The sequence below is a fragment of the Acomys minous genome (genome assembly GCF_964271855.1).
Source record: "Acomys minous genome assembly, chromosome: 2".
NCBI classification, from domain to species: Eukaryota; Metazoa; Chordata; class Mammalia; order Rodentia; family Muridae; genus Acomys; species Acomys minous.
The window spans coordinates 133,401,450-133,425,971 of record NC_140484.1 but is presented as its reverse complement, the minus strand read 5'-3'; the positions used below and the strand labels follow the sequence as shown (position 1 = coordinate 133,425,971).

The window sequence follows — 24,522 nt, the reverse complement described above, 5'->3', positions numbered from 1 at the left end:
CGGGGAGAAGTGGGGAGAGATTTTTTAAATTGAGTGTCTGTCTGTCTGTCTCCCCCCACCCCAACCCCACCCCCGCATGTGTGTGAGCGTGCTTAAACACACACACACACACACACACACACACACACACACACACACACACACACCATGGGAGATTGTAACCTACTAGAAAACTTACTTAGCATGAAACCTAGTTCAATCCTCAGCACCACAAAAAGAGGAAGAGAGATAGAGACAGACACGGCAGTATACATCTATAGTTCCAGCACTGAGAAGGTCAGTGAGGCAAGAGGGTTATGAGAGGAAGTCCAAACTGGATTACAGAATCAGTCAGGCCAGGCAGAGCAACGTAGAGAACCTCAGTAGGCCAACTATGGTGGCACATACCTCTAATCACAGCCCTTGGGAGGCAGAGCCAGGGAGACCTTCATAAATTCAAGGCCATCTTGGTCTATATAGGGAGACCTTGTCTCAAAAAGGGGGAGGAGAACCTAAATAAGTAAGTAAACAGAATCTATTTAATGAAAATAAATCATAAATAGAATTTTAGGAGTGATTTTTTTACTCCCAGAAGATAAACAGAGAGAACACTACCTATATCCCTAAATGTAATCTTTACAAAAATTATTTTTTGTCTCTCAAGATTCTCAAGTTCCTCTATAATCATTAGTGAAAGGGGGGAAAACTGACTATGGCAAATTTGTTTGAGTGAATCAATTTAGCACTTCAGAGACAAGAATGCTAATTATAACATGATAGAACTATTTAGTTTTAACCTACTTTATTGCCATTATTAGAAACTATAATTTTTCAAAACCTGAAACTATTTTTCATTCATTTAATAAACATTCACCAAAAATTAAACAGCATGACAGAACAGTAAGTGATACACAAGAAGCCATGACTGGGACATATTAGAGAATTCTCAAATCCAGAGCAGCAGATGACATCCTAAGGCAGGATGACACTTGGTCTGCATCTTGAATGGCACAATGAAACTATTGAGGTAACTCCAAAAGTATTTTTGCAAACACACACACACACACACACACACACACACACACACACACTAAATAAATAAATAAATAAATAAATAAATAAATAAATAGCCAGCATGTAATTTTTAAAAAATTTGAGACAAGGTCTCACTATATAGCCCTGACCACACATCAAGTCAACACATATAGACCAGGCTGTCTTAAAACTCAGAGATCCTCCTATGCCTCCCAAGCACAAGGATTAAAGGTGCATACCACCATACCTGGCCATAAATCTTCTTTTTAAAAAAGAAAAAGAAAACACATAAAACTAAAAATATGTGACCATAACTAATACAACACCTAACAGAAAGGTTTGCCAGCAGAAATGTTGCGGGATAGCTTCAGCAGCCTTCAAGATTTATATTTGGGGAGCTAGGCAAATGGCTCTTGTTGCTTTTCAGGGAGGACTTGGTTTGGCTCCCCACACCCACACGGCAGCCTACAACCATCTCTAACTCCAGTCCCAGGGGATCTGATACCCCTCTATGGCCTCCACAGGCACCAGGCACATGTATGGTGCACAGGCAAAACATTCATACACACAGAATATTTATAAATAAATATTTTAAACTGTGTTTTAAACAATATTTATTAGTTACAAAATTCTTTCATGTAACAGCTGTTCTCTGGGCTTGTCTAATTTTTGTAGTAGAATTAATACTCACTTATATCTTACTCTTTAGATTACCTACCAGCCAGAGTGTAATTTCTTATCAGTTTTCATAGTCCTTAGAACAATCATCACTAAGGCTCCACAAAACATGATGAAGTAGTTAGGCACGATGATTCATATGTATTATCCCACTTGTGGGGAAACTGTGGCAGGGAGATTGCTGGGAATATGAGGCCAGGCTGAGCTCATTCTGAATTAAGACTCTGTCTCAAAAATAAACCGTTCCCTGGTTGTGCTTTTTGTTGTTGTTGTTGTTAACTGTTGTTGTTGTTTTCTGAGACAGGGTTTCTCTGTGTAACCTTGGCTGTCCTGGACTCACTTTGTAAACCAGGCTGGCCTCAAAGTCACAGCGATCCACCTGCCTCTGCCTCCTGAGTGCTGGGATTAAAGGCGTGTGCAGCCACCACCCGGCTGCTGTTAACTCTCCAAAAATTCTGGCAATCTGAAACCAATGACTCTGTCCACAAAGATGAAAACGTATGGGTACAGAACAGACAGATTTACCTCTCTCTCAAATAATCCTGACTAAGAAGAACTCTTAATATATTAACCAGATATTATGTTAAATCTTGCTTACACCTTCAGAAACCCTATCCTAAAGTCAGTTCTACCTTACTTCCACTAAGAGTTTCTTTTATAGTCAAGTGGTACAAATGCCCCAAAGAGGTGATCTAATACCTCTAGATGTCAAATTCCTATTCTGTTTTCGTGCAAGAGTTAGTCACCCAATAGACTTGTTAAATGACTATAAAGTTACCGCTGGTTCAAAGGTAAGCCTCACTAAAAATAACATCACTCAAGGAAGATGTTTAAATAGTGTTTAATTATACCAGGTTAGAGCATTTGGGAAACTGACACATTATTCATAGTCATTTCTGCTTCTTTCTCACTATTGCAATATCTTCTTGTGACTTGTCTGTCAGCAATAAATTCAAACCTGATTTCCTAAGAACTTGCAACTTAGCTAAGACATCCTTTGTCATTTATACCAATTTAAAACCATTTAAAAGGAGTGTTAAAAAAACATATCAGAAGCCAGACAGTGGTGGCCCACGCCTTTAATCCCAGCACTTGGGAGGCAGAGGCAGGTGGATCCCTGTGAGTTTGAGGCCAGCCTGGTCTACAATGCGAGTCCAGGACAGCCAAGGCTACACAGAAAAACCCTGTCTCGAAAAACCAAAAATGACCAAAAAAAAAAAAAAAAAAAAAAAAAAGAAAGAAAAACAAAACAAAAAACCACCACCAACAACAAAATATCAGGGAAAAAAAGCTGGTTTTGTAGACCTAGGGATGTAGTTCAGTTAATACAGTGCTTGCCTAATATGCACAAAGCCCTGGCTTCAATCCTCAGCACAGCATAAGCTAGGTGTGGTGGTGCATGCCCATAATCCCAGTACTAAGGTAGAGGGAGGAGGAACACAAGTTCAAGCCCACTCCTGGCTATACAGTGAATTGAAATCTAGCTTGGGCTACATGAGACTATCTCAAAAAAGTTCTGCTTCCCTTAAGCTTCTTCTCTTACATACACTGATACAAAGGTAAAGAGAAACTAGCAAGGCAAAAATGAGCATAAAGACAGGTAAATATCTTCCTGCAACAGAAAAGCAAAGTTGTGAGGAAAACTGAAGTCAGGGGACTGGCAAGATGGCTGAGCAGGTAAAGGTGCCTGCCAGCAAGCCTGGCAAACTGATACAAATGATGGAAGGAGAACTAACCCTTGAAAGTTGCCCACTGACCGTCACACATGTGAACTACACACACACACACACACACACACACACACACACACACACACACATTTTAAAAATAATAGTTAAAAATAAGAATTAAAAACAGAAAATACTAGACTCCAGGATGAAAAGGGGACAGTGTGGCTCTAGCAACATACAAGAAACTAAGAACACTTCAAGTAGTGTCAAGACTAGGTCAACAGCTTAAATAAAAAGGAAGGATTCTTGTGCTCCTGCATGGAGTTTGGAAAAAAAATCACATCAATAGCTGCTAGAGAAACACACAGAACTGTTGACAGAAAAAATAGATGTCTGTTTGGTTTTTTAATTTAAGATTTATTTATTTATTATTTATACAGTATTTTGCCTGCATGTGTGCCTGTAGGCCAGAAGAAGGCACCCCTATCTCATTATAGATGGTTGTGAGCCACCATGTGGTTGCTGGGGAATGAACTCAGGACCTTTGGGAGAACAGCCAGTGCTCTTAACCTCTGAGCCATCTCTCCAGCACACAGATGTATCTTTGAATTACCTCAAAACCAGAACTGGAATCAACCAGCCACACTTTTCCCCTGAGACACATAAAACACTACATTCAGACTCTTGCATCTACAACAGTCATGAAATTACTATGTTGAAAATGTTAAATTTTAAGAGTGAAAGTAGTCAGAGCTGGTTGCAGTGGTGCATGTTTTTAATCCCAGCACACATGAGGCAGTGTCAGGAGGATATCTGTGAATTCAAGGCCAACCTGCTCTACAAAAAGAGACTGTCTCAAAAGAGAGAGAGAGCGCACAGAAGCCTGAATTAAGTTAAGGGGTTATGGGTGACTCTTTGAGATCTAAGAATACGTCAGGGAAAGCTGAAAAGGAAAATAACGTGATCTAAAATTAAGATCAGTTGAGAGGTAAAACCTGAAACAATTAAAGCAGAGGTGCAAACTAGCACTTTCCTAGTGCGTAGAACCTTCATATATTTTATTTATCCTACAATATTATCAGCAGTAAGGATCATTTAAATTTTTAAGAAAATAAGAGAAATAGGAGAATCAGTTCAGTGAGTAAAATGCTTGCTATCTAGAAGCATAGGAACTGAGCTCATGTCCCTAGTACTCGGGTTAAAAGTTGAACATGGTAGCATACATTAGTTTGTCTCAGTTCCAGGAAGACAGAGACAGGCCGATCCCTGGAGCCCACTGGCCAGCTGGTCTAGCATAATAGATGAGCTCCATATTCTGTGAGATATCCTGTCCACAAAAGTAAGGGCAGCAAAATAGAAAGACACCCAATGTCAACCTCTGGTCTCTTCATGTATACACATGAGTGCACTCACCTGCACACACATGACTATATCATCTGACTGTACCATACCCAAAGAGGGGCGGGAAAACAACTTGTATTAATATCTACCACAATATCACAAGATGGCCTGCCTATTATCTTTCTTGATTTCTGGACCATAGTCTTTTCCTCTCTAAAGCTGCCATCTATAGTCTTCTTAGAGATGCAATTCAGTCTGCTACTGTCTCCTAAAATTTCTGTTTCTGCACTGGAGTGAGCACAGCAGTAAGAACACATATTCCTGTTCCAGAGGATTGAGTTGGTTCCCAATATCCATATCAGACACCTCATAACCATCTTTAACTCTAGCTCCACAGGATCAAACACCTTCTTCTGATCCCCCAAACATATGACAGAGACACTCACATGCATATGAATAAAAATACATCTTTAAAATTTTATTTGATCCTTTTTTTGCTGTGTGTGTCTGTGTCTGTGTGTGTGTGTGTTGGTTTGTTTTGGGTTTTGTTTTTGTTTTTGTTTGTTTGGCTATCCTGGACTTGCTTTTTGTAGACCAGGCTGGCCTCAAACTCTGAGCAATCCACCTGCCTCTGCCTCCGGAGTGCTGGGATTGAAGGCGTGTGCTGCCACATCCTGCTTGTCTTTCCCCTTTAAAATGTGAGGCTAGATGGCTCGTTAAGTAAAGGAACTAGCCACGTAAACCTGATGACACACATTTGATCCCAGAACCCACACAAAAGCCAGATATGGTGGCTTCCACATCTGTAATGCCAGCACTCCCACAGTCAAATGAGACAGACACAGAGAATCAGATTTGAAGCTAGAGGCCCTGCTAGCCTGGAGTACATAGAACAGCAACAGAAACCCTGCCTCAACAAGGTGGAACTCAGAACTGACTCTTAGGCCTGGTGGTGGAGGTGGTGGTGGTGGAGGAGGAGGAGGAGGAGGAGGAAGAGGAGGTAGTGGTGGTGGTGGTGGTGGTGGTGGAGGTGGTGGAGGTGGTGGTGGAGGTGATGGAGGTGAAGGTGATGATGGAGGTGGTGGTAGAGGTGATGGTGGTGGTGGTGGTGGTGGTAGAGGAGGTAGAGGTGGAGGAGGTAGAGGTGGAGGAGGTGGTGGAGGAGGAGGTGGTGGAGGAGGAGGTGGTGGTGGTGGTGGAGGTGGTGGAGGTGGTGGAGGAGGAGGTGGTGGAGGAGGAGGAGGTGGAGGTGGTGGTGGTGGTGATGGTGGTGGTGGAGGAGGAGGTGGTGTTGCTGCTGCTACACCTTTAATCTCAGCACTTGGGAGGCAGACAAATCTCTGTGAGATTGAGGCCAGCCTGGTCTACAAAGTCAGCTCCAGGACAGCCAAGGCTACACAGAGAAACACTGTTTCGAAAAACAAAACAAACAAAAATAAAAACCCAACTCTGAGTCCTGAAAGTCATTCTCTGACTTCATATGCATGACCCTGGCCCCATTCACGCTATCAAGCTAGCAAGCGATCCATTTATTAATGTGCTCAAGGACTAGATTATATGAACGGAGTAAAGAAAGCAACTTTACTTACTGACCTTGTGTCTGAACTGTAAAAAAGTCAGCAGTAACTACTTCCAAATGGTTATTGAGAAATACTAATGTGTACAAAGGGCTTATGACAGTGCCTGACGCATAAAGCCTTAATTTGTCTTAACTTTATTAGAAAACTACAAGATTGAAACCTATATACAGAGGTGAGATAGGAGAATTAAAACAAAGAAACAAGCAGTTTTGATCAATTAGAGAGAAGGAACTCAAGATCAATTCATAAAATCAAATAACAAATTAGTGAAAACATATGCAGACTAATATACCTAATAAAAAAGGAGTAAAAGAGCCACCAGTAGCACACTGTCTCTCCCTCATGGAGCTCTAGCTCAAGAAGGGGATTGAGTAACAAGGGGCCCATACCCTGGCTTGTACAAGTGGACTGTCAGCAAATCCACTGGTGGTAAAACACACAGGAAACAACTGGCTTTAAAAAATAAAATAAAAAAGCACTCACAGGAGTACCCCTCTATTATAGGGGTGAAGAAGCCTCGTCACTATAGGCCTGGTACTGTGCGGTTCTCCCTGAAGTCAGACACTATCAAAGTCTACCAAACTTCTGACTCACAAGCTTCCCTTCCAACATCTGGTGTGAGAAGTTTCTCAGGACTTGAAAACAGATCTGTGTCTCCAGAGTGTAGCTTTTAATGCCTTGTAAGGAGGCAAGTGAGGCTTATCTGGTGGCCTTTTTGAAGATACTAACCCACTATGCCAAAAGATACCCAGCAGGCTGCATACACAGAGAACTTACATAGATAGGCTCATTGGTGTTTTGCTTGCATGTATGTATGCGTGAGGGTGCCAATCTCCTGGAACTAGGGTCACAGTCAGTCACAGCTGCCATGTGGTTGCTGGGAAATGAACCCGGGTTCTCTGGAAGAGTAGTCAGTGCTCTTAACCTCTAAGCCATCTCTCCAGCCCCAATAAAGTCATTTTCAAAAGCATCGACATAAATATAAAAGTAACCCCTCAATTTTGTTCTGATGGGCTTTCTGCCATAGTAGTTACCTTGTCTCCTTATTTACAGGATAAGCATGGAAGAAAAAAGCAGCTTCAGGTATATAATATATGTGTGTTTCTTTAATAGCACAGATAAGCTAACTGCATAAAGCTGAACTTGCTATGCTTTTAAAGCTGAACTGGCTACACTTTAAGCCTTTATACAGATAGAATTTGCCAAAGAGAATTCCTACCACATATATGCACATAATAAATTCTCAGGTGCCGTGCACAACTATTTGTAAATTTATTTCTTAAAAAATAAAAATAGTAAAAAAAGTTTTAGCTGTCATAGGGTAATATTACAGGGTAATTGCCAGCATGAATATGTTTATTTTGTGTTCGTCCTTCAGTAAGGAGCCGCCCTTAAAAGTCCACAATCTTTTCCTGTTCTTTCTCTCCAACCACAGTAACCTTTTGTATCCTTCCTTCACTAGCAACACTCTGCCAAAGACTACAGGAAGTACATTAATACACAGAACTTGCCTGCAGCAATTTCGGCTTGAATACTGAAAATAAATTTACAAATATGTTAGTGGCTAGCTATCTTCAAGCTAGACCAGATTTTACCCTAAGATTTAGTGCTACTTGGTCATCTTTTGAGGCTATTTGATTTTTCAGAGATCCATTTATCATGTTTGTATAAACACACATTTGAGTCATCTGTGGAGAATTACAAAGTTAACTTCACACACCATGCTTTAAAATTAAACATTAATACTCATCCTATAGGAAACTGAAGCTGCCACACAACCTGTGCGGGCTCACCACTCAAATTCCATCAGTTTCTCTGATCTTTCTTTTTTCTCCTAATATTCCTCTAAAGATATATTACAACTGTTACATGTGCTTGAGGGATCATTTTTTCACTGCTGTCAAATGATCTACCTCAAGTTCAAATGAGTCACACAAACACACACACAGACTGATGCTGGAAAGATTCTTACTCTATAGCACAAGCTCTCCTGACAACTCATCCCAAGGCTTCAAAGTACTGAAACTACAAGTAGGAGCCATACCTGGCTACTTCTTCTTCTTTTCTTAATAGACAATTTCATTGCATTTGAAAATTTAAAGCAAAGATATAATAAGTTTAACAAAAGAGAGCTGGGCGTGGTGGCGCACGCCTTTAATCCCAGCACTCGGGAGGCAGAGGCAGGTGGATTGCTGTGAGTTTGAGGCCAGCCTGGTCTACAAAGCAAGTCCAGGACAGCCAAGGCTAACACAGAGAGACCCTGTCTCGAAAGCCAAAGAATTGAATAAATAAATAAACCACAAAAACAAAAGATTAGTCAAGCAGCAGTGAAGCCCAAAGACCCTGCCTATTCTCTACCACAGGAAAGAATTTCGCTTTTTAAAATTATTTTTTTGTGGAGCCAGGCAATGGTGGCCCACACCTTTAATCCCAGCACTTGAGAAGCAGAGGCACAACTTCCTGAACCAAAAACCAACAGCCTAGGCCTTAAGGTCAACAATTAACAAATGGGACCTCAAGAGGCTGAGAAGCTTCTGTAAGGCAGGAGACACTGTCAAAAGAACAAAGCGACAGCCGACAGACTGGGAAAAGATCTTCAGCAACGCTATATCTGACAAAGGTCTAATTTCCAAAATATATAAAGAACTCAAGAAATAACCTAATTAAGAAATGGGGCTCATGACTAAACAGAGAATTCTCAACAGAGGAATATCGAATGGCTGAGAAACAGTTAAAGAAATGCTCAACATTGTTAGTCATCAGAGAAATGCAAATCAAAACGACTCTGAGAGTCTATCTTACACCTACCAGAATGGCTAAGATCAAAAATTCAAGTGACAGCACATGCTGGCAAGGATGTGGAGAAAGAGGAACACTCCTTCATTGCTGGTGGGAATGCAAACTGGTACAGCCACTTTGGAAATCTACCTGGCACTTTCTCAGAAAAATGGGAATAGGGCTTCCTCAAGCCCCAGCTATTCCACTCCTTGGAATATACCCAGGAGATGCTCCACCACACAACAGGGACATGTGCTCAAACATGTTCATAGCAGCCTTATTCATAATAGCCAGAATCTGGAAACAGGCTACATGTGCCTCAGTTGAAGAATGGATAAAGAAATTGTGGTACACTATGGCACTGCTCAGCTATAAAAAACAAGGAAATCCAGAAATTTGTGGACAAATGGAGGAAATTAGAAACGATCATACTGAGTGAGTTAACCCAGAAACAAAGACTCACACAGTATATACTCACTTATAATTGGACACTAGCCCCAAAGGCATGTCCCATGAATGACTTCACTTACCAGGAGATTGGGACAGATGTGAGGACATCCTACTGGGACTCTAGGTAAGAGAAACATAGGAGATGGGGAAATAGAAGGATCCAGAGGATCTTAGAAAACTACAAGAAGAACATCGTAATGGGCGGATCAGGGTCCAGGGGTGTCTGCTCAAACTACTGCACTAATGAAGGACAAGTAGTAAATACTGAACCCCTACTCTGATCTAGCCAATGGACAGGATATCCTCCACAGTTATGTGGAGAACAGGGAATAACTCTGCCATGAGCTCTGGTGCCCCATATTTGACGACCTCCTCTTGGAGGGGAGCCCTGGTGGCACTCAAAGAAAGACTAGGCAGACGACCAAGATAAGACTTGTTAGCCTGCAACCACAAAGTGAGGGAGGAGATTCCCCTCGGACATGGACCTAAGGGAGGGTAAAAGGGTGGGGGTGGGAGAGTAGGAGGAACGGAAGGATACGAGTGATGGGAGAAAAATTGAGCTGTAATCTGAATAAATTAATGAAGAAAAAAAAAAAGAAGCAGAGGCATCTCTGAGTATAAGACTAGCTTGGTCTACAGAGTGAGTTCTAGGGGTACACAGAGAAACCTTCTCTCAAGAAACAAAACAAAACAAAAAAGCTATATATATTTTTGCGTTAGAAGGGCTCTTCTTTATGTTCTCTGAATCTCATAATTGCTCAATCTTTCTGTTATTCAATATTTTGTATAGCGGACACTAGTATTACTAGTAATAATTCCCTTAAAGTCACTGAAGACTGACTGTGTCAGTGGCTTGGAATACAATGGATTTAGTATAGTTGACCAGAAGAACACATACATCCATGAAGAGAAGGAAGCGTAAGGGCTACACCCACCCCACTTCCTCTGTGAGCTCTGCTATATCCACAGTACCTAGAGGAGTATTCAGTATTTTCTCAATATATGAAAAGATTTTTAAATAAACATGTAATTTTAAAATAGTACATCACCAGGCTGAGAATGTAGCCAGGTGATAGAGATCTTACTTAGCATGTATTAGGCCCTGGGTTCAACCCCAGCACCACAACATAAATAAAATGAAACAGAATAATAACACCAAAAAACAATGAAACAGGCCAAGCGTGATAGCACATGCCTTTAATTCCAGCACTCAGGAGGCAGAGGCAGGAGAATCTCTAGATTAGAAGCCAGTTTATTCTATATGTTGAGGTCCAAGCCCAAAAATCACTAGGAGACCTTGTCTCAAGAATAAGAAAAAATGGGGGCTGGAGGGGTGGCTCAGTGATTAAAAGCACTGGCTGCTCTTCGAAAGGACCTGGGTTCAATACCCAGCATCCACATGGCAGCTCACAACTGTCTATAATTAGATAAAATAAACATAATAAATCATTTTTAAAAGGAATTAGAACTGATAAATTGGGGAAGGTGGTCCAATGACAAATATGTATATGAACATGAAACCCTTTACTTTGTATATGAACTAAAAAGTTTAAGTAATTTTTTTTCTTGGTTTTTCAAAACAGGGTTTCTCTGTGTAGCCTTGGCTGTCCTGGACTCACTTTATAGACCAGGCTGGCCTCGAACTCACAGCGATCCACCTGCCTCTGCCTCTGCCTCCCGAGTGCTGGGATTAAAGGCGTGCGCCACCACGCCCACCGCAAGTTTAAATAAATTTAAAAGAACAGGTAACATAATAAAAAAATAAAAATTCAAAGCATATAAATTAGAATTCCGCTTTTTTCCTTTCACTTTTTCTTCTTCCTTCACTGCTGGGCATCAAAGTCAAAGCCTTGCACATGCTAGACAAGAACTCTGAGCTACACCATCAGACATTATTTCTTTTTTGGATGTAAAACAATTTTGCTTGCTTATTTCTTTACTTACTTACCTTTTGTGCATAAGGAGGTAGGTGTGTATGAGTGTGAGTGCCTGTGGCGGTCAGAGAAAAATCTGACCATACTCAAATTCCACCCTGTTCAAGACATGGCCGTTTCTTATTTGTGGCCATGCATGGCAGGATAGCTGCTAGTGTGTGCGGGAATCCCCTAACGCACCTCCCATCCCACTGTTGGAGGATGCGGACTCTAGATGCTTGCTCCCACATGTGGCTTGTATGTGGGTTCTGAGGATCCAAATTCAGGCCATCACTTTTATACAACAGGCAATTTACTCCTGCACCATCTTTTCAACTCAATCTTCCTATTTAGAGGATAGATCAACAATAAATAAGATCTGAAAACTGTACAGCTCTCAAAAAAAGACCATTAGATAGAGCAATGACAGAAAGAGGTAATATCACAGAAAGTCCCACAATAATGGCAGATGCTGAAATTTCAACTGATTTTTAAGTATTTATATATAAGCACTAAAGAGACAGCTCAGTGGCTAAAAAGCACCCAGGTTCAATTCCCAGCACCCACAAATGGAGGTTCATAACTGCCTATAACTCCAGTCCTAGGGAGTTATGTGCTCTCGGCTTCCATGGGCACCAGGCATCCATTGTACATAGTCATACAGGAAGCAAAACATTGGTATACACAAAATAAAATAAAAATAATATTAAAAGTTTATGTGTTTATATAATAGATAAACATGTGGCTTTCAAAATGTGTAATAGCTTAAAGCCAAAAATAAATGCTAAAATTAAGACAAATTCTATTTTTCTCTAAGTTTTGCCAAATATTTCAATGTAATAAAATTTCATATTTTCAGAACAGTAGCAAAACATGGCATAACAAAAGAAAGTAAAGGAAATGACTTTGGAAAATTTAAGTCTATTATAATTACTGGAGATTTAACAATAGAAATTGAATCACATCTATGATATTTTCTACCCTAGCACAGCCACCAACACAAATCATAAAATCTTATTAGGCTCAACGTCACCTAGATAGCAATATGGCTATATAATCCTAAGTAAGTACTAGAGTTCAGATCTCTGGAACCCACATAAATAATCCTAGCATTCTGAGGTGTAGACAAAGGATCCCTGAGCAAACTAGCTATACTAGCTCTCACAGCCCTGGGTTCAAGTGAGAAACCTCTCCTAAGATCTTCTTTATTATAAGGAGCAATCAAGATTTACTTTAAGGTTTAACTGGATCAAAAAACAGGAATTGGCCAGAACTATACAATGAAACCTTGTCTCAAAAATAAAATAAAACAAAATAAAATGAATTTTGGCAGAGCCTAGTGGCACATGGTTTTAATCCTAGCACTCAAGAGGCAGAGGCTAGCAGATCTCTGTAAATCTGAAGCCGTTCTGTTCTACACATACAGTTTAGAGCCAGCCAGGATGACCCAGTTAGAGCTTCCCCCCACCCCACGCCCAGGTCAGCCAGGGCACAGAAGGGGGAATGGGATGTGGGGTTGGGAGAGAGAGAGAGGGAGAGGGAAGGAAAGAAAGAAAGCAAAAGAAAGATAGTCAGAAGTGGGTAGGCAGCAGAAGAGGATCCCAAGGTTCTCCTTGACAGCAAATCTGATCTTAAGCCAAGAAGAGGCACACCTAAGACAAGGTCTGCAACCCCACACTCACCTGTGCATACTCTCTTTCAATAGCAGCCTTCTTCTGACTGAAAGTCCTAGAAATACAAACAAAAATTAATCATTAAAAGCAGAACTGTAAAACCTCATGTAAATTTATCATCACAGCTTTAAGTACTGCCTAATTAGATATGGGAGGGGAGGGAATCTTTATTCCCTTTTATGAGCTCAGGAACACAGGAAACCACACCAGAATGGTCTGCAGTTTTTCACAGGAGTCACAGTAACAAGTACAAGGCCAATGGTAACAAGTTCAGGGCTAATGGAAGCTATGATTTAAGAATATACTTTCCACACATGCATTATTTCAGATTCTATGGCTTATATGCTCATATTTTAACACTTATGGCTTGGCACAATGGTATATGCCTACTGTCCCAACTACTCAGGAGGTGCAGACAGAATTGCCTGTGAGTTTAGGATTAGCTTAAGTAATATAACAAGATTCCTGACAAGTAAATTTAAAAATAAAAATGAAAAGCAAAGAAGTGTCTAAAAAATAACTCAACTAAATGGTCAATAATGATGAAAACAAAAATCTATGTAATAAATAGCCCCAAGGCTGGGGAGATGGCTCAATGGGTAAAGTACTTAACAGCTTGTCTAGTGATCTGAGTTCAGATCCCTGAGCCCCCATACAACCTGGATGCAACAGCACATGAGCATTTATAATCATAGCACACCCACACTAGGAAACAAGAGGCAGAAACAAGAGAATCATCAAAAGTGTTCAGGCCAGCTAGCCTAACATACACAACAGTGAACAAAGCAAAGACTGTCAAGAAAGGTAGAAAATGCGAACCCACACCTGAAGCTATCCTTTGACTTTCACAGAAGCACCGTGGCACATAAGCATTCAGCCTGAGACAGACACAAAGACACATAATTCAATGGATGGATGGACTGATGGGCGGATGGATGGATGACACAGACAGACACACAAACATACAGAGAGAGAGAGAGAAAGAGAGAGACAGATACACACAGAGAGAGAGAGAGAGAAAGAGAGAGAGAGAGAGAGAGAGAGAGAGAGAAACAGAGACAGAGAGACAGACAGACAGAGACAGACAGAGAGAGAGTATAATCTGTGAATCCAAAAGTTAAACAAGTGGAGAGGGTTCTAGAAGATGGTATATGATAACAACCAGGAATCTGTCACCAATCTAAACAACAATGACACTGGCAGTCTGTCTCATGCAACCATTTTGATATAGAGTCAACTGAAGGCATGTTACTTACATGTAGTAGGGAAGAGTGACTCCCCACCAATGCAAAGAGAGAAAGAAGATAGTCAAATTACTAAAACCAGAAAGTATTCAATAACTAAGGACAATTCTATAGAGATGAAAAGACTGTAAGAATGGACCAGCAAAATGGTTCAATGGATAAAGGCAATTGCCTGATGACCTGAGTTTGGTCCCTGGAGTCCACACGGTAGGAGAGAACCAGCTCCTGAAGACTGTCTTCTCACACGCACACGCGCGCACATACATACACACACACACACACACACACACACACACACACACACACACACAATTTTTAAAAGAAATTATATGCCAACAAATTAGGTAACATTAATGAATAAATTCCTAAAAACAAAACCTACCAAGCCTAAACCAAAATGGTTCAGAGACATGGTTCTGTGGGTTAAAACAACAACAACAACAACAATTCTTCCTTATAAACATAAATGACAAATATTCTCAACACAAAATTAGTAAGCCAAATTCAGCACCACATAACAAAAAAATACAGGGGCTAGAGAGATGGCTCAGCAGTTCAAAACACCTCTTGCAGAGGACTAAGAGCCCATTCTCATCACCCATGCGGTGGCTCACAACCACCTGTAGCTCCAATCCCAGGGGATCTAACCCCCTCTCCTGACCTTGAGCACAAGGCACATATGTGATGCACATACATACATGCAAAACACTCGTCCATATAAATAAATGTAAAATAAAAATACAATTCAAGATCAAATGAGAATTATTTTCAGAACACCAATTGATTCATCATACAAAAGTAATCAACGTAAATAACAGAAATTAAGAAGGAAAACCAGTGGAGTATACCTAGCAAGCACCTACACGCACGCACACACACACACATACACACACACAAATACTGAAAACATATTTGACAATTTAACAAAATTCAATATACTTTCACGATTAACAGTGTTGGATGGAAATCCTCAGAAGGGAAAAAAAAAACCTTTTTAGATTTATTGTTAATTTATTTGTGTGAGTGGTTGTTTGTTTGTTTGTTTCTGACAGGGTTTCTTTGTGTATACTTGGTGTCTTGGACTTGCTTTATAGACCAGGCTGGCCTTGAACTCACAGTGATCTGCCTGCCTCTACCTCCCTGAGTGCTGGATTACACTTGGCCTTGTATGAGTATTTTACGTGCCTGTATGTATGTATGTACACCACATTTATGCTTGGTTCCTGTGGAGGTCACAAGAGGGCATTCGAACAACCGAAACTTAAGTGACAAATGGCTGTGAGCTTCCATGTGAGTGCTGGGCATCAAATTTGGGTCCTTTACAAGAACAAAAGCACTGTTAATCACTGAGCTAATTTTCCAGCCCTGGTGGTATAATCGCATATAGAGAAAGCCTGAACAATTATACAAAATATCTACTAAAACTAGTACATGAATTCAGTAAAACATCAAGATATAAAGTCAACAAACAAATTCGGTTACATTTCTACATGAATGATGCTAACCGTAATCTAAAATCTTACAACGATCTACCATGATCAATGCTCAAATGAAATTAACACTAAGTCTACTACAAAAAGTTACCAAAAAGAATGAAATATTTAACCAACAGAGGGGAAAGGAAGCTAGAAGAGGAACTAATTACCCACCTAGTCTGACATGGCCCCTGATTCAACTTCTCCCACCAGGAAAAAAGTAAAGGGGGTTATGTAAGGCAAGATTTTTACTCTCATGGATACTGTACATTACTATATAGCATATGAGGTATATATACCCTTACCTTTATACAATACCTTAAATATAATTATGAATAATTTACATAATATAAATATACTAAAATAGTAATGGACGCTTTCTTGAGTCATTACAGGCTTTCATTTTCTTTTCCTTATTCATTCTATAATTTCTTATATTCAGACGGAGTTCTGATGAAATTCTAGAAAGTCATTGCAAAAATAAATATACATTCATAAACATGGAAAGACACCTGTTTTGCACCATGTTGTTCTAAAACTGGACTTACAAATTACTGTTGCCAGTGCTACCAAACATGTTGTCTCCTTTGACCAAGCAAAGGAAGCTAACTACAGTGAGCTCTCTTACCATCTCACCACTAAAAGCAATCTGAAAAACCTGCCGATAAAGTTTGTAAGAAGTTGTATTTTCCCGAAGGACCGTTGGCTCCTTGGGTCATCCTTCAAACTGCTTCACTTCCTTCTGTAATTCTATCTTTTACACTACAAAAAGTGGATTTTTTTTTCATATTTTCAAAAGAGAAAGAAAATGTTTACATAATTTATTACCCTTTTAGACTTAAATGTTACTCATCTTGAAATAAGGATATCTAGACCAGTAATATGGCTCGGCATTCACAAGTACTTGCTGCCAAGCCTGACAAACTGAGTTCAATACCCTAAAGCCACATATATGCCATGCCACACATGTCCAGAAACATATATACAAAATGAACTTATATAAATATTTTTAAAGGAAGAAAAATGTTAGTGTGAAGCCTATGCATAAAGGAACTGAGCCTATACACATCAACTAATTTAAATATTTTCAAACTTCATCATCATTCTGTGCTGTGTACCTATTCTTTTCTCTCTTGTTCCCTGGTAATCACTAATTTAATTTTCTGTCTATACAAATTTGCCTATTCTGTGCATTTCATATGAAAGACATGTGACAACAAGTGACTTTTTGTACCTGGCTTCTTTCAGTTAGCTTATTTTTTTAAATGTGCATTTGTGTGCCCATGTGTGTACCCATGCGTGTGTGTGTGTGTGTATGCATGCACGCGTGTGCACGCGTGTGTGCACCTGTGCACAAGCATGGTACACATGAAGGCTATGGACAACCTCAGGTGTCAGCCATCTACCTATTTTGAGACAGGGTCTCTCATTCACCTGAAGTCACCCATTTAACTATGACAGCTAGCCAGCAAGCCCCAGGAATCATCTCGTCTCTACTTTCCCATTGCTGGATTCACATGCACCACTACACCTGGCAGAGTTTTCTAGAGATGGAAATCAGGTCCTCATGCTTGCAAGTGCTTTACTGAGCCATCCTCCCAAAAACATATAGCTTATGTGTAAGGTTGATTCAGGGAATTGCTATCAGTACTTCATTTCTTTTTACTGCTGAGCAATAGCCCACTGTGTTTATCCCTTGATCTGTGATAGACATGTGTCATTTTCACATTAGCTGTTAAAATAATGCTGCCATAGCTTCCTCAAGACCCAGCTATTCCACTCCTTGTAATATATCCAGAAGATGCTCCACCACACAACAGGGACATATGCTCAACCATGTTCAGAGCAGCCTTATTCATAATAGCCAGAACATGGAAACAGCCTAAGTGTCCCTCAGTAGAAGAATGGATAAAGAAACTGTGGTACATTTACACTATGGGATACTACTCAGCTATTAAAAACAAGGAATTCCCAAAATTTGTGGACAAATGGATTGAACTAGAAATGATCATGATGAGTGAGTTAACCTAGAAGCAGAAAGAATCAAATGGTATATACTCACTTATATCTGGACACTAGCCCAAGGGGGCATGACCCATGAAAGTCTTCATTTACCAGGAAAGTAGGACAGAGGGGAGGACATCCTATTGGGACTTTAGGTGAGAGAAGCATGGGAGAATGGGGAAATAGAAGGATCCAGAGGGTCCTAGAAACCTACAAGAAGAACATTATGACATACGGATCTGGGCCCAGGAGTCCTGCTCAAAGTATGGCACCAGCCAAGGACAATATGTGCAGTAAACTTCGAAACCCTACCCAGATCTAGCCAATGGACAGGACATTCTCCACAGTTGAGTGGAGAGTGGGGACTGACTCTCACATGAACTCTGGTGCCCCATATTTGACCACATCCCCTGGATGCGGAGGCCTGGTGGCACTCAGAGGATGGATAGCAGGCTACCAAGAAGAGACCTGAAACCCTTATGAGCATATACAGCGGGAGGAGGTCCCCCTCAGGCACAGTCATATGAGAGGGGAGTAAGGGGGAAGTAGGAGGGAGGGAGGAATGGGAGGATGCAAGGGATGGGATAACAATTTAGATGTAATATGAATAAATTAATAAAATATTTCTAAAAAATAATGCTGCCATAAACACCCATACACATATATACACAATAGTGTATGTGTATAATGTGTATGTGTCTGTACACATGCTATATAATACTGAAGGTCAGTGGAAAAATTGGTTACGTTGGTTCCCTCCTTTCGCCTTTACACGGATCCTGATGACGGGATCAGTTCATCAGGATTTACCTGCTGAGTCATCTCGATGCCTGAGGTACGTATTTTAGGTTATCTAGTGCATGTATAAGTAGAACAACCAGATCATATGATAACTTCACTTTAACTTTTGAGGAACTTCTGGAATGATCTCAACAACAAGTATACTATTTTGTATCCATGGTATATTTTTAATTTAATAGTTAAATACAAAAAACTAATTTTTCAAAATAAGCCAGGAATGGTGATACATACTTATAATCCTAGCTACCTAGGCGGGAAAGGAAAGAAGATCACAAACTTAAGGCCAGCATGGTGAGCTTAGCAAGACCTTGTCTCAAAGTAAAATGACATGGGCTAGGGATGCAGTACAGTAACAGAGTGCTTGCCTGGAATCAATAGGCCCCGAGAGTTGGCCTCCCCCAAATCATGAATGTTCTTTGGGTTTTTTGTTTTGAATGGTGGCTCCTTCCCATGCTGGTCTCAAACTCCCCATCTTACTACCTCAACAACATCGCAACCATGTGCCACCACACCCAGCTACAAATGTTCTTTTTATTTACCTGGTGTGTGTGTGTGACCAGAAGCAAGAGGTACTGCATCCACATGGAGAGCCTCTAAAACAGTGGTTCTCAACCTTCTCCAATGCTGCAACCCTTTAATACAGTTAGTTTCTCATGTTGTGGTGACCCCCCAACCATAAAACTGCTTCTGTTGTTACTCTGTAACTGTGATTTTGCTACTGTGATGAATCATTGTGTAAATATCTGTGCTTTCTAATGGTCTTAGGCAATTCCTATGACCCACCCTCCAAAGGGATCATGACCCACAGGTTGAGAATCACTGCTCTAAAATACCACTCTGTGCCCTCTCTGATCTCATATAAATGTTCTCAATGACATCTAGAATAGAGAATTTTATGGGCTATGCATGCAGTTCAGAGGTAGAAACTTTGCTTAGCACATGAGAAGATATGATCAAGGTAGTGTTTGCTGATTGGACGTTTCTTTAAAAAAATATTTGTCACATCAATGTTATTTCTAATCATTAGAAAACCCACAGAATCAACTAACCTAGGATCATAGGGCTCACAGACACTGAACTGAAAGTCAGGGAGCCTACCTGGGTCTGGCCTAGGCCCTCTGCATATGTGCTGTGGTTGTGTGGCTTGGCCTTCTTGTGGGACTCCTAAGAGTGGGAGCAGAGGCTGCCTCTTACTCTTGTCCACTTTGGAGACCGCTTTCTTCCCACTGGGTTGCCTTATCCATCTTTTATGTGAGGGGAGGCGCAGAGTGTTATTGTAACTTGATATGGCATGTTTGGTTGATATTCCTGGGAGGCCTGCCCTTTTCTGAACGGAAACAGAAGAAGACTGGATGAGGAGGGAGGACAAAGAGGAGAGGAGTTAGGGAATCTGTGGTCAGGAAATAGTATGAGAGAAAAACACATTTTAAGATGGGAAAAAATTAAGGCCTAGGATTATGAATCCTTCACAGAAGGTTGTCATTTTATTTTGTTCAAATCTGTCAGAGGAATAAATATAGCAGATATGGTCTTATAAAATATTTCTTAAATCAGAGGCCCTGAAAATAAAAATTACTCCCTAATACATAAGTTGCAGAGTTATATGAAAAAAGTGTAATCTTGTTTCTACTCCTCAGAGGTCTTGGATGACCAGAAATACTGTGAACAAGCAGAGCAAGCCCAGTTGCCTACTTCATCCATCCATCCATATACATATGCATTTGGATAGAGACACTAGAGATACAGGTTTTTATTTGTTTGTTTGTTTTTTAGATAAGATCTTGTCAAGTAGCCCAGACCGGCTTCAAAGCCCCCCTCCTCCTGCCTCTACCTGCCAAGCACTGTAAATACAGATATACACATGACACCTAGGTCTGACAGTAATATTTTCAAAGAAATCCCTTTTTCTGAGCAATAAATCCCAGCAGTGCGCTTGAAATACTCAATGAATCATGTTTTTTGTTGCTCTATTTAGAGCTCTCCACAAAAGGCAGAACAGATATAATGTAATTCATAGAGACCCTAGGACTTTTAGGATGGTAAGTGATTACTCACTTCTACTTAAAATCACCATCTGCAATAGCCCAAAACAACAGTCACCCTGACCTCTGAAGCTTTCAAGGCAGACACTGACCGCTCCAGCTATGGAGGATTTAGGCTGCCTCCAATACAAGGCGTTTTGCTCACCTCAAAAACCTGTCACTCAGTGTGGCTACCTTCTTCAACCGTCTTAGCTCTACCTTCTGAATGACACACTGTAACGTCTCCATGAGGATTCGCTGCTTCCTTTGATGCTTTTTCTTTTACTGGCATAAAGATGGCTTAAATGTCATGAGCCACCTACCTGGCTTCAAAATTTCCTTGTAGCTTTTTCACCTTTTAGTACTCACAGACTTGAAGAAAGTATGGTGTGATCAGGATAAGATTTTGGATAAAGGCAATGCAGTGGCTGGTGTGATCTATACAACCATGGAAACTTTCTCCAGAGCAGCAAAAAGGCTTTTATGGCTTCCCCTTCTCCTTTCATTTGTGTCCCCTGCAGTAGTAATTTTAAATTTCCTTTTCAAATTTTTTCTTTATAGTCACAACCTGGTTAACTGTTTGGCACAAAAGGCCTATCTTTCAAGATGCCTTCCTCACTAACCTTAATCATTTCTAGCTTTTGCCCTCAAATAAAACACATGCAACTCTCCCTTTCAACTAGCTGGTTTCAGTACAGTTGGGAAGTAGATTTAAGGCCCAGAGAATGAAGAAGTATGGCATCAGTTGATCAATAGGGCAGTCAGAATACATACAATAGTTGTTAAATTCTCCATTTGGTGTAGGTACAGTTCATGGTATCTCAAAACAAGCATAACAGTAACATGAAGGGTCACTGACTGCAAAGCTATAAAAATTATAATGGAGCCAGGCACAGTAGCACATGCCTGTAATCCCAGCACTGGGGAAGCAGAGGCAGGTGGATCTCTGTGAGTTCAAGGCCAGCCTGGTCTACAAATTGAGTCCAGGACAGCCAAGGCTACACAGAGAAACCCTGTCTCAAGAAGAAACAAAGAAAGAAAGAAAGAAAGAAAGAAAGAAAGAAAAGAAAGAAAGAGAAAGCAAGCAAGCAAGCAAGCAAGCAGAATAGAAAGTTATCAATATTTCAAGAATTATCAAATTCTGACCTTGAGATACAAAGTAACAAGCCTCTGGAAAGATGGTACCAATTGATTTATTTAAAGCAGGCTATCACAAACCTTTCACTAGATTTAGTTTACTATTTTATTTTATTTTACTTTATTGTATCTTATTTTATTTCGGGGGATGAATTCTTACTATATTGCCAAGGCTGGTCTTAAACCCATAGGCTCAGACTTTCCCAAAGTGGATGGAACTGTAGACATGTACTACCACATCCAGACTCAAAGTTTCAATTTGTAAAAAAACAAAACAAAAAACAAAAGAATAAAAGCCTGAAGAACTCTGAAGCACAAAAAATAAGGTATGCCAGCAAAAAGAATGAGGTATGAACCCTGTTTTGAAAGGACTCACCAACAGAAGGCCCGTAAGTGCTACAGTCACAGAATGACCAGGAGGAACTACTATATAAGAATTACATCCCCTTCATTTCCCTGACTACACTTCAGTTCCTTATCAACAAGAGGATAAGGCCCTGTGGCGGCTCCCATCTACAATCCCAGCACTGGGGAAGCTACAGAAGTATCGTAAGTTTAAAGCTAACCTAGGCTGCATAGTGATTTCCAGGTCAGTCTAGCTTCTATAAAGAGACTGGGTGTGGGAGGGAGAGCTCAAGTGTGCCCTAGAGGGAAAAGAGAGCTTACCTCATAGGATTATAAAAATTAAATTGGTATGTTTTTAAACTACTTGGAACAAACAGCACACAGTAATACTCTACATTTATTTATTAAATAAGTAAAAATATTGTATTCCACATTTACATTGTGAGTTTAATCTAGTTTCAACATTTTGACTAATCGACTATGAAAATACTAACAAAATGTATATATTTAAAAGATTTATTAATTACACATATAGTGCTCTGCCCACATGTACACCTGCACACCAGAAGAGGGCACCAGATCTCATTATACACGGTTATGAGCCGCCATGTGGTTGCTGGGAATTGAACTCAGGACCTCTGGAAGAACAGCCTGTGCTTTAACTACTGAGCCATCTCTCCAGCCCTGCAAAATGTATATTCTAAGTATTACAGAATTTTTTAGTTTTGTTTTGTTTTGTTTTTTGTTTGTTTTGTTTTGTTTTTTCAAGACAGAGCTTCTCTGTGTAGCCTTGGCTGTCCTGGACTCACTTTGTAGTCTAGGCTGGCCTCGAACTCAGAGATGCACCTGCCTCTGCCTTCCAAGTGCTGGGATAAGTATTAAATTCTTAAATGACAGGGGAAAAAAAGCCAGAATCCTCGCCTTTTCAGAAACCACCCAAAAGCAGTAGAAAGTTTAGAAAGCAAGCAGAGCCAGATATGTGGTTTCATACTTATCCTAGCTGAGATTCTGTCTTTAAACAAGATGTTAACAGGATTTCCAACAAAACCAGAAGATATACAGCATATCAGTAGAAAATGTGTCAAAAGGAAAGACACCTGGATAACAAAGGAAACGGTAAGACATAATAAGGTTTCGAGTCTCAAAGGAAGGAGGGACTACATTTCTTTACAGCAGTTCCTGAGGCATAAAACTTAAAGTCAGCATTTGCAACAAAACCAGGACTATGGTCTGGCAGAGGGATGTCCTTCATATTTTGAAGAAGCAGAGACTGAACTGAATTCCAAGCTGGCAGCAAGTGGACTGCTGGTGCAGCAATGCAAATCTGCACTGCAAGCAACCTTGTCTCTGACTGAAGAGAAAGCAGGGGGGAGGGGTGGAGGGAAGGAAGGGAAGGAGTGTGTGTGTGTGTGTGTGTGTGTGTGTGTGTGTGTGTGTTTGTGTGTTTGTGTGTGTGTGTGTGTGTGTGTCCTGGAACTTTTCCTGTTGTCCACGTGGGGCCTGAAATCACATTCTTCCTAACTAGCCTCCCAAGAACTAGGATTACAGATATGCATGCATGCCCACTGAGAGAAAAAATAATTTCAAACTCATACATGCATTCCTGCTCATCAAAAGAATTTCTATAAAATTGGACAACAGCAGCCACTGTGGACTACCAATATCTGATATCCTAAGAAGTGCCATGGAAGGAAAACCATCATATTCAAAAAACAACAAAAAAGGAGGAAAGAACATAAATACAACATTTTAAATAAAAGGGAAGGACCAGAAGAAAAATATGCTCCCTGCTTTGGCATATGGTGCACACCTGTAATCCAACACTGATTACAAGCTTGCTCCTCCCAATCCGCTGAGCCTGCTTTCCTGTATCACCCACGACCACGGGCTTAGAAGTAGCACTCTCTACAGTGAACCAGACCCTCCCACACAAATCACTAAGCAAGAAAATGCTCGACAGATTTTTCCCACAGGCAATCTGATGGAGGTATTTTCTCAACTGAGAAACCAAGCAGCACATCAAAAGACCTGTGGATATAAGCCCAGTGGTAGGACAGTTGATTTGCTAGGACCAACTCTCAGCACCAGAAAATTTATCAATTAATTAATTAGTTAGTGAAAACGCATGCCTTTATTCCCAGCACTTGGGAAGAAGAGGCAGATAGATCTTTTGAGAGTGCAAGGCCAACATGGTCTTGAACATATCAAGTTCAAGGCTAGCTAGAGATACACAGTGAGTTGTCATCTCAAAAATAAAAGGGTAGGGAAAAATTTTAAAAATAAAAATAAATAAAGAGGGTAGGAAGATGAATTTTATTGTAGGTGAACAAAATCCTTAATATCACAAAAAATGAAACATAAAAAAGCAGTAATAACTATTGTTCTTAAGCCCCTACTA

At 40.4% G+C, this 24,522-nt stretch overlaps 1 protein-coding gene across 2 annotated transcripts in view; it reads right to left on the bottom strand.

Annotated features, from left to right (window-relative positions):
- Nucleotides 1-24,522, bottom strand: part of FCHSD2 (FCH and double SH3 domains 2) — a 177,616-nt gene that overhangs the window by 132,088 nt on the left and 21,006 nt on the right. For both annotated transcript variants that reach the window (XM_084772004.1, XM_084772005.1), the window contains exon 3: nt 13,107-13,152. In XM_084772004.1, the coding sequence (XP_084628130.1) occupies nt 13,107-13,152 (46 nt within the window). The remainder of the gene's footprint in view (nt 1-13,106; nt 13,153-24,522) is intronic.